We start from the raw sequence: 11,967 nt of genomic DNA, 5'->3' as shown, positions 1-11,967 counted from the left end.
ACCCAGGCGGGACACGGGTCAATCCTCACCCTCGGATGGATGTCTGGATAACAGGAGTCCTCACAGGGGCTGGAGAAACTCACCTCAAGCTTACAGAGGTGCAAACAGCCGTAACCAAAACAAGCACGGGAAGATGGTCCTGACAGCGGAGTTTTGAAGGAAGGAGGGGGAAGAGATTTTCCCCATGAGGGCGTTTTCCACAGCAGCTCATCCCTAGCCACACTGCTCACACTCTGCTCTTTGTTTGCTCTCAGCAGCCATCACAAGAGCCAAAGCGCACGCGGCTGCCCCGCAGGGCGCAGCGAGGCTGCAGGGGCTATGTGGTGCCGCAGCGGTGCGTCGCAGATGGCTTTAGAAGGAGCAGTGGTGGCTGCTGATGTGTTTTTGGCAATCCTCTTGCCCCACTATAGATCACAGAATAATTTATGCTGTGAGAGACCTCTGGAGGTCATCCAGCCCAACTCCTATTCATGGCAGGGCTTGCGTCCAGTAAGTCCCCTGTGGATTCCACTTTAAGGAACTGCAGACCGTTGCCATTCCACACAGCTGGAAGCAGGCTCATCCCGCTGCCGGACACCCCACTCCACTCCGGCTTCGCCAGCTCCCACCCCACAAGTGGGAGAGTCGCTCCCCGCGTTGCATTGGCCCATGGACGGGGCCCACGCTCCTGTCCTCTCCGCAGAAGTGCGACGTGACGAGGCTGGTCTCTAGCCCGCGAGGTGCGAGCCAGCTCTTCTGTGCCAAAACCATCGGATCGTTCCCCTTCCCCGTCGTATCATCAGCCACGCGAAGAAGCGATGCTGAAGTACCAGTTGTTCTTGAGTGTAATGTGAGGCCACGCACTCCCCCAGACTTGGATTTCTCTAAGATACGTGTGATGTGGCACAGGAATCGTGGTGGACATAACTCTTCCAGGAAAAGGGGGATTATTTTCCTTACATAAAAACGTTCATGGAAGCTGGAGCCAGTGTTTTGAAGGATCACGTTTCCTAGAAAAATTACGCTGATCCGTAAAACTCGGTTTGGGTTTGGACCTTGCTCACATTCAGGAGCGTTCAGGTCTGGGTTTTGGTCTGGTTTCCTAGCTGTGGGCTCAGGTTTAGATCCGAAATCCCGGTCTGTCCCCGCAGTGTACAGAGAGGGTGCTGGTTTGGGCCAGGAGCTCTCCCCGTTGGCAACCTGGGCTCCGGGCCACGGCTCTGGGAGGTGATGCTTTGCCGGAACAGAGGGACCGGCTGGCTGAGCCCCAGCATTGTGGCCAGGATCCTCCCGCAGAGCTTTCACGGACCCCACGGGAACGGCACTCTTGCTGCCCTGGGGAGCCGGAGCGAGCGCGGTACCCGGTACACCGTGTGGGCTTAGTGCCTGTACGGCCAGTGCTGGGACTGGTCCCTCTCCGAAGGAGCGAGGCTCCTTTCCAATCCCAAACACAGGCTGAATATCAGTATTTTTCAGCAAAGGTGAACTCACCCCGCCCCAGAGAGACGAGGACATCTCTTGTGCCCAAGGCTGTGCCAGACAGGAGGCTGACTGTTCCCTGGCAGAGGAGCGGATGCTCGGCAGAGCCCCGGCGCTGCAGCCGAGGAGGGTGTGTGCATCCCATTTTCCGAGAGCTCTGCCACACACACTCCCAGGCCCAGGGACCCTCCGCGGAGCCCACACATCCTCTGGGGTGGTTCCTGCAAGGGACGAGCAAACACACGAGGAACTGCAGTGCGGCAGGAACTACCACCCTGTTCCCTGTTCCGAGGGCAGCAGCTATTTAAATTTAGAATGTCTTGGTACGTGTTATTTTAAAAAGAACCAATAAAAACTATTTCTATATTTGCTCAAGAAGAAAATTTGCAACACTGGGCTTTATTTATTTGGGTTTTTTTTACTCTCCCTGTTCTCATCATAACTAGCTGGATGATTTCTGTGTTTCTCCTTTTAGGAGGGTGACTAGAGTAATTTGCCAGCTGAATTTCTCTTTCATTTTATTCCAAGTTTTAATTTAAGACAGGAGAAGCGTGGCTAAAATTCTTATTTTACGCACTTATTGTTTGGCACAGAACCTGGGGTCTCTCTAACTACACAGCTATGCATTCCATATTGTTTCCGTCACGTTGAGACGGAAAGGAAGGATGTAAGCGACGGTGACAGCCGGGTGCTGATGACGAAGCGTGAGACGGCAGGTGAAGCAGAGCCGCCCTTGTCCCCTACACAAGCTTCACGCCCAGGCCTGGGACTGGCTGGATGGTGGGGCGGATGCTCAGCCCCAGTTTACACCCCCCTGTCGCTGTCGGGTAGATGACGACGTGCGTTTGTACGTACGCGCACACGGTGCGTGAATTCGATGTCATGCATAGGTGGCAGACTGAAACTTGGCATCGAATTTAAGAAATACAGACTGTTTTGTCTGTTAAACGTGTTTTTAATGGCCAACTTACTGCGTCCAGTGAGCTGCCTCGGTGGGTGAATCCATGGCTCAGTGTAGGGTGTAATTCCGGAACCGGAGCCCGTAAATCCACAAGATCACAGCTACGAATTACCTTCATTCCCATTAGACTCAGTGGTGTGCCCTGTGGGTAAAAGGAGGGATTTATTGAAAATTAAATGCCTGAAATCTCCTTTCCCTGCCTGAGAGAAATTTCCCACCGCATGGCTTTTCTCACCCTTGTCCTGCTGCCTTTAAATCGAGGTTTGGCTTCACGTACACCCCGCGGCGGCAGAGCCTGCCGACCTGCTTTATCTGCGCGGCCGCAAAGGCACCGTAGACTCCTTCCCCGCTCCCTACGCGCCGTGTGATGTCCCGGAGCTCAGGCTGTCTGCACCAAACCTGCTCCAGACCCTGCAGGAGCAACCCCAAGCAAACCCTCCTGCGTCACGGAGCGAAGAGTAAATAAAGGGTCACGGATCAAAAGGGCGCACCTTCCCCAAAACGCCCGCGTCGGGCGCGGATTTGCCTTCAGCGTTTCACAGGCACGAGCTGTAACAGAGGCCGTAGGTGTTACAATACTCTATTATTGGCACGAGGTCCGCGTTGCCTGATTCCACGTAAACAACAGGGAGCGGGATGGAGCTCTGTACCGGGGAGCTGGACTCTGCCCGGCCGGGTGACCTGCCCAGATGTCCATAGACTTGCTTGGATAGCCTGATCCCAGGTATTTTCCACATTATCTGTGACTAAATTTGGCTGTAACAAAGTTGTTCTGATCACTTTGCTACGTCCTGTGATATAACACTCATCTCCACCTTGTAGATGTCACAAGAATGTCCAGGAATTTGAACATCTCGGCATCTCTCCGGCACTCCGAGAGCATCAGGAAGCCTGGAGCTGGTTAAGGCATCGCACGGGCCATGGCAGAGCTCTTCCTTTCCCCTCTGACATCGTTAGCGTCAGTGCAAATTTACTTTTTAGAGCTACAAACCTGTGGCCGGCTTGACAGCCCTCCCTGAATTTCCTCCATCCTGGAATGCTTCAGCAGCCGCTTTGTTCGCAGCCGCGTGGTGGGATCTTTCGGCACTTCCTTCTGCAGTCGGCATGGGAATGCGGGAAATAAAATATTGTCTTTGCCAACCAGGGCTTGCTGACCTCCCAGGTCAGTGGTTCGACACGCGTTAGGAGCCCGGGCTGGAGAGACGCTGCAGACATCCCCGGGGCAGGGTGTCCCGGGGCTGGAGGAGCCCAGCAGCGCTGGGAGGAACCGGGACTCAGGAAATACTGGAGACCCTCGAGCAAAGCAAAACAAACATACGTGAACTCCCGCAGGAGTCAGGGAAGGAGCGCGAGAGCATAAGGAAGGAATTACCAGGTTGGTTTCGCTGTCTCCAAGAGGATTTGAGAAAAATGTGGAGAGTTGGAAAAGACATGAGTTGGGATCGGTGCTCCGTGGCCGAGCTGGGCGGCACAGGCTGGGGGATGGGCACCTCTCCGGGCTGGAGGGATGGTGTGGTAAGGGGATATCAGGGCTACAGGCGGACAGCGTGGTGGCACCAGGCGTGTACATCATCCCTGTCACCACAGGGTCCCCGCCAGAGCCCGGTCACCTTGATTAATCCTGCCCCAGGCCAATTTTGAGCTTGTTTGCTGTCATTTCCCACCTTGTACTCACTGCGCCCTGCACAGCAGAGCCGCAGCGCGCAGGGTCTCGGCATCCTTCTGCCAGTTCCCAGGCACACCGCTGTCCCCTGGGGCCTCCATAGACATCGGCAGGTCCGGGAAATGATGAAAAATACTGGGAAAAAGCCAAGCAAACAGAGACATCCCCACGCATGCAGGCAGCTAAAAAGGGAGGCACAGAAATAGCAAACAGCCTTGCAAAGTTTACCCTAATGTAAATGGAAATTCATTCCACTGGTTCTGCTCCCAGGTCCGTGGTGTTTCTCCCCAAAAGGTTTGAAGGTGCTTTGATGGGTCAGGCTGGATCAGGTCCCCGCGAGAGAGCGGGCAGCCCTTAGCTCTGAGCTGGCAGCAGAACTCAGGCACTCCCACGGTACCGTAAACTGATTTTTTTCTCCATCTAACTCAAGCAAATGCTCATTTCCAACGCTACCACCTGACCCCTCAGCGTGACCAATTACAGAGCTGTTGCGGCCAGAGGGACAAACACCAGCAACGCTCGGCGCTTGCAAGGTGTCAGAGATGTATATGGCACGCGACACGGCCCCCAACTCCGGGCCATAAAACTCGCTGAACCCCCACACCACGGAAGCAGGCACCCAACCATCCCGTCACATCCCTCCCATCCCACAACCCCCAAACCCCCTCCAGACCTCGCCCAGCTTCACACCCCTCTCCTCCGCACGCGCCCTGCAGCAGGGGTGGGCTGAGCCCTGGGAGACAGCCTGCCCCGGCTGGGATCCCGGAGGCAGCCGGAGCATCCCTGCTCCACCTGCTGCCGTGGCCCCGTTTGCCCAAAGCCAGAGAAATTCAGCACAGGCGGAATAACATTTCTGAGCCGTCCTTGGCCCCATCTTTCCGAGCCGCTGAGCAGCGGCAGCCCCAGTGAAACCCAGAGAGTTGGGAATGTTTAGGATGGCGGAATCAGGCTGTAAACTCAGAGGAATGCAGTCATTCAAGCTGCATCCCAAGGGAGAGCAGCGATACGGGACATACACCTCGCGGTGAGCGCCGAGAACAGGCTTGATGCCTCGATAGACCTTAATCCCAATTTATTTCCCAGGCCATTCCTCTTGCTCCCCGTTTCCCAAGCACTTTTGATGACCCCTGGCAGGTCCCCACCTCCCGGGGGGACTGTCCCCGGCCCTGCTGCCCTCCTGTCCTCATGGCCAAAGCTCACCCAGCAAAGCAGCTTCCAGAAAAGCTGTGGGCTCCCCCTGCGACTCAGTGCAAGGTACGTATCACAGTAAAAAGCATCACAATTAATTTTACAGTAAAGAGCATCACAGTTAAATTTTTCCCCCAATTCCTCCCTCCCCCCCGCCTTATCTTCTCCTTCTTGGCACCAACTGTTTTGCAAAAGATACATTTTCCTAGGTTGGAAAAATTTCAGATTTTATTTTTACCTAGCCATGAACGATCTCCGAGTTATTTTATCACTTGCAGACTTCACATTAATTTTTTCCCCTCCTCTTTTCCTCTTTTTTTGATTTTTGCTTTCAGTCTTTTCTACAGTACTTCCTCCACTTTGGAACCATTTGAGAGTGACAATCAAACTGGGAATTCTCCAGTTGTAGTGAAATTTTGAAAAGTTACAGATCAGAGAAGACAAAATAAGAAAGGAAAATAATTTTTAAAAATACATTCAGTTACAAAGAGGAAAAAAAGCAGGAAAAAGAGGGAAATGAAAACAGTTCAGTATTTAAAATTATTTTTCAGCAGTATTAAATCTTTAAAATCACTCAATTTCAAACCTGAAACAAGTAGAAAATCTGATTTTTTTTTCCACAGACACATATAAATAGTGAAAGGATAAAGTATGTGGAGATTAAATAAGAAGAAAAATTATCTTTTCACAGACAGAAAGCGACTGAGGAAAGCAGAAAGTCCTTACGCGCTCGAACGCTCTCGGCAGTGCCTACAGCCACCAAGGCCTGGTGCACCTGGGGGGCAAAGGCTGAGAGGTTGGGGTCCAGGCTTGTTTCTCACCACATCTCCTGGCTCGCAGGCCGCTAGGCTGGATTAAAAAACTGCATTTCACACGAGGACGTGTGAGCTGCTTCTCCACCCGCAAACGTCCCAGTGCCAGGGAGCGCTCCCGCACGGTGGCACTCCATCGCCCGAAGGCACTGATGCCTTCGACCTAGAGCACAAAGCTCTCCCCAGCCCATGGTCTTCCCAACAATTTCCCAAGGCCCAGGAGCCAGTGGGGCTTCTGGGAGAAAAAGAGGTCCACGGGATGGCAGTGGGATGCTCTGCAGCAGAGTGGCTTGCTGGGATGGCCATGGGGGTGCCAGCGGCGCTACAGGTAGGTGGTGGCCTCTCGGCTCTCGCGCTCTCTCGCCTGCGCGACGGCCACGTTGAGGCACTGAAGCCACTCCTCCGCGTTCTTCTCGTCTTTGGCCTTGAAAACGTAGGTCTTGCTGTCGGTGAAGATCTCAAAGGCCCGGGGCAGGCTGCGGTCCCTGCGCTTCTTTGCCACCACTTTCACGCTCTGCACCTTGCTGAGCTCAATGGGGCAGTCGTCGGGGTCGTCCTTCTGAAACACAGGGAGGACAGACAGAACCCAGTTCACCTGGTAGAGCTTCCCCCGCCCGAATTAACAGTTGACGTCTCTAGAGTTGGGCTCGTAGACATCACTAGTGCGCGCAGACGCGCAGATGGGGACTTCCCAGAAGAGCCTTAGGGGAGCTAGAAACCCCCCTCCCACGCAGTGCCATGCTCCCCTACTGATCCCATCGGCTTTTGTGGGCTGTGGTGGTCTACTGCACCCAACGGCCAAGGGTCCGCCCCAACGCCTGTGAGCTCTTCCCCCTCCGCATCTGCACTTTTTAGTTCCAGCTTCAGCTCCTAACATGGGCTTGGACTTCCCCTTCCCCTGGCTTTTAATCGCGGTGACCTCCGTTAACGGTGCCAGGCACAACTAGTGCCCGAGGACTGGCTGATTTTGTGCCTAGGAAGCATTTTAAGTTAAGACAGAAAGCTGTTTTAAGCAGGGATAAGTTGATCCCTTTCGCAGAGTCTACACCCGAAAACAGAAGCAGCAACTCCGTCTGTTGGTTTTGAAAACAGAGCAGATACCTCAACTCTGACCCGGGAACGTGAGGGAAATGATGACGTTTCTCAGTGGGGAATGGGCAACACGGGACAACCCCATTGCAGTTTTGTTTGAAAACGTATAAAGTAGGTAGGGCCAGGAAATCTTAGTGTCTGTAAGAAATGCGGTGCAGGGAGACAGTGGCACAAGATCATGGAAGTTTCCTGCAGAAGAACTTCGTGAGCTCATAAAAATATGGTACAATTTGGTCTCCAGGTGAGAAATTTAACCCCAAGGCCCTGATTCCTCAAGAATATTTGTGTTTCTCCTGTTGAGCTTCTTACACTTTTTTACCAAGAGAAACAGGGCGGATTTGCCAAAACCTTTCTGCTCCTATCATCCGGAAAAGGTCTGGGCTGCTGTGAGTGAGAATCAGCAGTTAATTATCTCGCAGGAGCTGGGCGCAGCTCAGGAGAGGGGAGTGGGAACTGCTGTCTCTAGAGCTGCTCTGCCGATCCCAGCTCCATCTGCTCTCCCTGCAGGCCAGGTCTGAAACGCAGGACCAGATCCGGGCAGGGAGACTTCTGCAGTCGCATCTCAGTCCTTCTGGGAAAGAACCAGGAATGTCTTACTGCTCAGAGGAAAAGCTCGTCTTAAAAGATCATCCGAAAGCAGCCCTAAGGCCAGTGGCTGTGATTCCTCTCTGGGACTGGATAGCCCCCTACCATTAGCACTGATCTGCTGTTTTTCCACATCCATAACGAACACCCAGGATGCATTTCCCAACTTTTGGAGCTCTTCGATGCTCCATTGCACACATCAATGTTATTTGCAGTCAAGGTCTCCCACATTCCTGAAGTGCCATAAACCCTGGGCAATCCCCTCCTTTCTGACTCAAACCAGGATTTAGGCCCATCCCTTGACCGGGACAGCTCTCCAGCAAGGGCAGCTGCCACCAACCCCTCGGCAGGGCCAGCAGCTGGGTGAGCAGGTCAACCCCTTCGGGGTACGGGAGCTCCCTGGGCTGCGAACAGCAGCGGCAGTACAGAACCGTCACCTTCCCAGCACATGTCCATCCCCGGCGTTGCTGCTGCACATTCTGGGATGGGGCATTTATTTGTCTCATTCATTTTTTTTATCAGGGACCCCATTCCAGACCTGAGACGTTTTCTTTAAATGGACAATTTCCCACTGAAACGACCTTCCATGAACACTGAAGTTCATCTCCAACTTCACAGCTGTTGCCAGAGCCATCGCTGAGTCCCCGTGCATGACCGCGGGACCACAGGAGCAGCCCACCCCCACCCTGCTTCCACAAACACCGATTAAGGCTTTATCAACAGTTTTCAGCTGGCTCCGCGCTGAAACCTCACGTGGGATGAACATCATGAAAAGCTCATCACAGGGAACGTAGAGCAACGATAGACTCGAGAACCAGAACTCTGCACCCCGTGAGCCAGACCCTTAGACTCAGAAGCCTACCAAGCAGAAATGATATATTCCCTTCAGTACCCACAGTGTTTGACCTCAGGTTGCTAAAACAAGCTGATTGTACCCTAGGCACATTTCTGTGAAGGAGTTTACCACAATTTTCCAGGAGTTTAGGACGTGGCTCGCTTTCAGACCTCTTACATTTTGGCTTTCTCCTGCCTCCCCTTTACCCACTGGCCATAGGGTTGCTTACACAGAGCGAGTACTGCCCACGTGGTTACCCTCACAAAGGGAAGGTTCATGGAATATGCAGGCACAGCCAGCTGGCCACCTCACAATACCTCCTCTGTGTTCCGTTTGTGTTTTTAAGGGAGCAGCATGCGAAGCCCAAACACGCCCGCAGCACCCAGCCCTGCTCCGCCAGGCCGGAGATGACGGGGCGGCGCTGTCACGCTCAGCCAGGCAAGCACCTCTGGCCTCGTGGACCAAAACAGGCACCACATGCCGCTGGGCAGGAACCTCCACCACCGCGTTAGCCGGGCACAGCCCGCAGCCCTCCACCGTGCAACGCTTCTGGTGTTGAGCTTCTTACACTGAGGTGCAGGGCTGGTCCTCGTGCCGGGTGCTGGTCCTCGTGCCGGGTGCCGGAGCTGCGCAGAAGCAGACCTCTTGTGGGATCTGAAAATCACATCTTTTTTGTCCAAACCACTTCTATGAGGCTCCCAATCTCCAGCCCTGCTTAAAAGGGGCTTAAATTTTGGGTTTGGGGTCTACGACAGTCAGCCCAGGGCAGGTGTGTAACGTAAACTAGTGGGCTCGGGGTTGCCCCAGGCTGCAACCCAAGAAATGCTTAATGGCACGACTTGACACTCAAATTTAGGCCAAAAACGTAGAAAGTAACAGGATATAATGCAGCAGCTTTAAAGATCGATTACCCATGCGCAACACCCCTGCTGCTGTCCCGGCGGGCTGGACGCCAGCCTGCTGCGCTGACGAACCGGCACAGGCACCGGTGTTCAGCTCTGAGAAGAGGAAAGAAGCCCTGAGTTTGCCAGTTACAAAAGGAAAGTCAATCCACGTGCGTTACACCAAATCTGCTGTTCGACAGTCTAATCTGCCAGCTTTGCCCGCCCGCGACGCGTTGCACGTTGCAAATCCAAGGAAGCGATTTCTGCGTGCTCATCACATCCCACGTGCAGCCAAGGTATCCCGGTGTGCCTTACGGCTGGCTTGTTTGACGAGCTAATTAAAACCATTCCGTTAGATACACTTCTGTAAGTCAATTGTCCCCCCCCCTGACTCTTTTCAAACAGCGACCCCCAGCCAGTGCCGAGCTGGAGCTGCATTACACACACGGGTTAAATTGTCTGCAGAATCTCAACAACAAAAAGTCACCAGGAAGTAAGGAAAAGGCTGTTTCATGAACTGCATGCTTTCAGAAGGGTCGCACCGTCCCACGGAAGGCACACGTTCCTCCTAGGCAGGACCCCCTGTTGTTTGTCTTACAGGAAGGGGCTCAGAAATCCATTTAAGAAGCTTAAAGAGCTTTGCCAGGTGTCTGTAATAATAAACCAGAAACATTAAGGCTTGGCTATAGTTGGAAGATGCTGCTATTTTTGGATTATCTAAGAGAGCGCTCTTGTAACCAAAGTAAAAAGACTGCTTTGCACAATGTCTGCTAAATCTCATTGTGAAAAGCTGAAGAAAATTAGTTTCTATTAACTGAGAAGGAATAAGTAGCGAGGATTGGATGCAACTACCTGCTCTTCCATGCCCCCGACACATCTGTCTCCGAGTCCCGTTGGTATGAATTCTAAACACTTTCACAGAAATTTCAGCAAAACTTTTCTGAATTTAGGTGCAATAAACCTCTGTTCCTTGGGAAGAAAAGCATTTTAGCATCCCCTTGCTTAAAGCACGTTTATATTTCCTGCACAAGTAACCCCAGTGGTGACGCCGTCATCTCAAGGGCAGTTAGCAGTGTACAAAAGCAGGCAAGACATTCCAAAAGAATGAGCAGTTGTTTGATTTTGGAGACAGCCCTGGGATGGTCAGAAGGGCCTGACTTCCCAGATGTGCTGAACATAACCGTTTCCCCCCAAACGCTGCTGGTCCCATGAAAACCGGCGCTGTGGCTGCTACTCACCCGGCTGCCCCACGCCATGCCCTTTGCAAGTGGAAAGCACGTGTTTACCTGAGCAGAACGTATTGAATTTGTGATTCAAGGAAATAAAAGGATCACTGGTCGAGACCGGAAACTGTTTTTTCACCCACTGTAATTCCTTCAGGAGCAGAAGCTTTTACAATACCCAAGGGGTGATGCTGGGATGCGTCGGGGCAGAGGGGCTGATGCTCAGGCACAGGGCACCACCTAGCAGGGTAGGAATTACGGGGACATGAGAGGGACAGCGCTGAGCCCTGGGCATTTGTTGGCCAAACAACAGAATCTGGCTCAAAAATCTCACACTCATCAACCAGAGAGGGAAATACAACTAAAGCCAGTGAGCAACCCCTCAGCCAGAGTTACTCGTGTGGTGTACGGAGACCACGGGCAAAGCTGGGGGTAAAAACCCCTGGGAAATGGTGCTGGGGAAAGAGAGAAATCAAACGCTTGGTCTACGGACTTACGGATTTTCCTTTCCGAAAAAGCAGCTGGTTGCCAGCCAGAGTGAAGTAGCGAGTTTTCCACCTTTTGATAAACTTCCACCGGACTTGCTTCTCTTTAAGCTTGCCTTCGATCAGAGGTTGGCCGTCCTGATTTACAACTGGGGAGGTGAACACACAGCGAGGGGGTTATTGCTGTCCTCCCCTTTGCCCCAGCCAAAAGCCAGGCTTTTGCTGAGATGCAGAAATGTTCCTTAGCAGCTTAGCTGTGACAGCTCCAAGCCCACGTTCCTCCCGACCTCAGGCATTCAGCTGTCGCTCCAGGGAGAGCTCAGCCCTTAGTCATGTTTAGCTTGGGAGGCCGAGCAGATGGAGCTGCCACTCGGCCTGCCCCTCTGTCGCTGCTTCTATTGCCTTACCCGTTACACTCCCCATTCTCCCTCAGACCTGCAATAGTAATTAATAATTTCATGCAATTAACATCATTGAACCATAGCATCACAGAACGGTTGGGGTTAGAAAAGCCCTTTAAGCCCTCCCAGTCCAACCGTTACCCCAGCACTGCCCAGTCCAGCACTGACCCGTGTCCCTGAGCACCTCGTCCACACGGCTCTGAAACCCCCCCGGGATGGGGACTCCCCCCTCCCTGGGCAGCCCCTTCCAATGCCTGACAGCCCTTTCCGGGAAGGAATTTCCCTGATATCCAACCTAAACTTCCCCTGGCACAACTTGAGGCCGTTTCCTCTTGTCCCATCGCTTGTCCCTTGGGAGAAGAGACCGACCCCCCTCTCTG

General features: G+C 53.1%; 1 protein-coding gene across 2 annotated transcripts in view; it reads right to left on the bottom strand.

Annotated features, from left to right (window-relative positions):
* Nucleotides 1–6,404: 6,404 nt before the first annotated feature.
* The window catches only part of VEPH1 (ventricular zone expressed PH domain-containing 1), a 78,102-nt gene continuing 72,539 nt past the window's right edge, over nucleotides 6,405–11,967 (bottom strand). For both annotated transcript variants that reach the window (XM_010147064.1, XM_010147065.1), the window contains 2 exons: nucleotides 11,199–11,335; nucleotides 6,405–6,641 (listed from right to left, as the gene is read on the bottom strand). In XM_010147064.1, coding sequence (XP_010145366.1) covers nucleotides 6,405–6,641; nucleotides 11,199–11,335 — 374 coding nt within the window. The remainder of the gene's footprint in view (nucleotides 6,642–11,198; nucleotides 11,336–11,967) is intronic.

This window comes from Eurypyga helias, unplaced genomic scaffold (genome assembly GCF_000690775.1).
Source record: "Eurypyga helias isolate BGI_N326 unplaced genomic scaffold, ASM69077v1 scaffold1132, whole genome shotgun sequence".
NCBI classification, from domain to species: domain Eukaryota; kingdom Metazoa; phylum Chordata; class Aves; order Eurypygiformes; family Eurypygidae; genus Eurypyga; species Eurypyga helias.
Note: the sequence above shows the minus strand (reverse complement) of the source record. Positions and strands in the feature narration are given on the sequence as shown.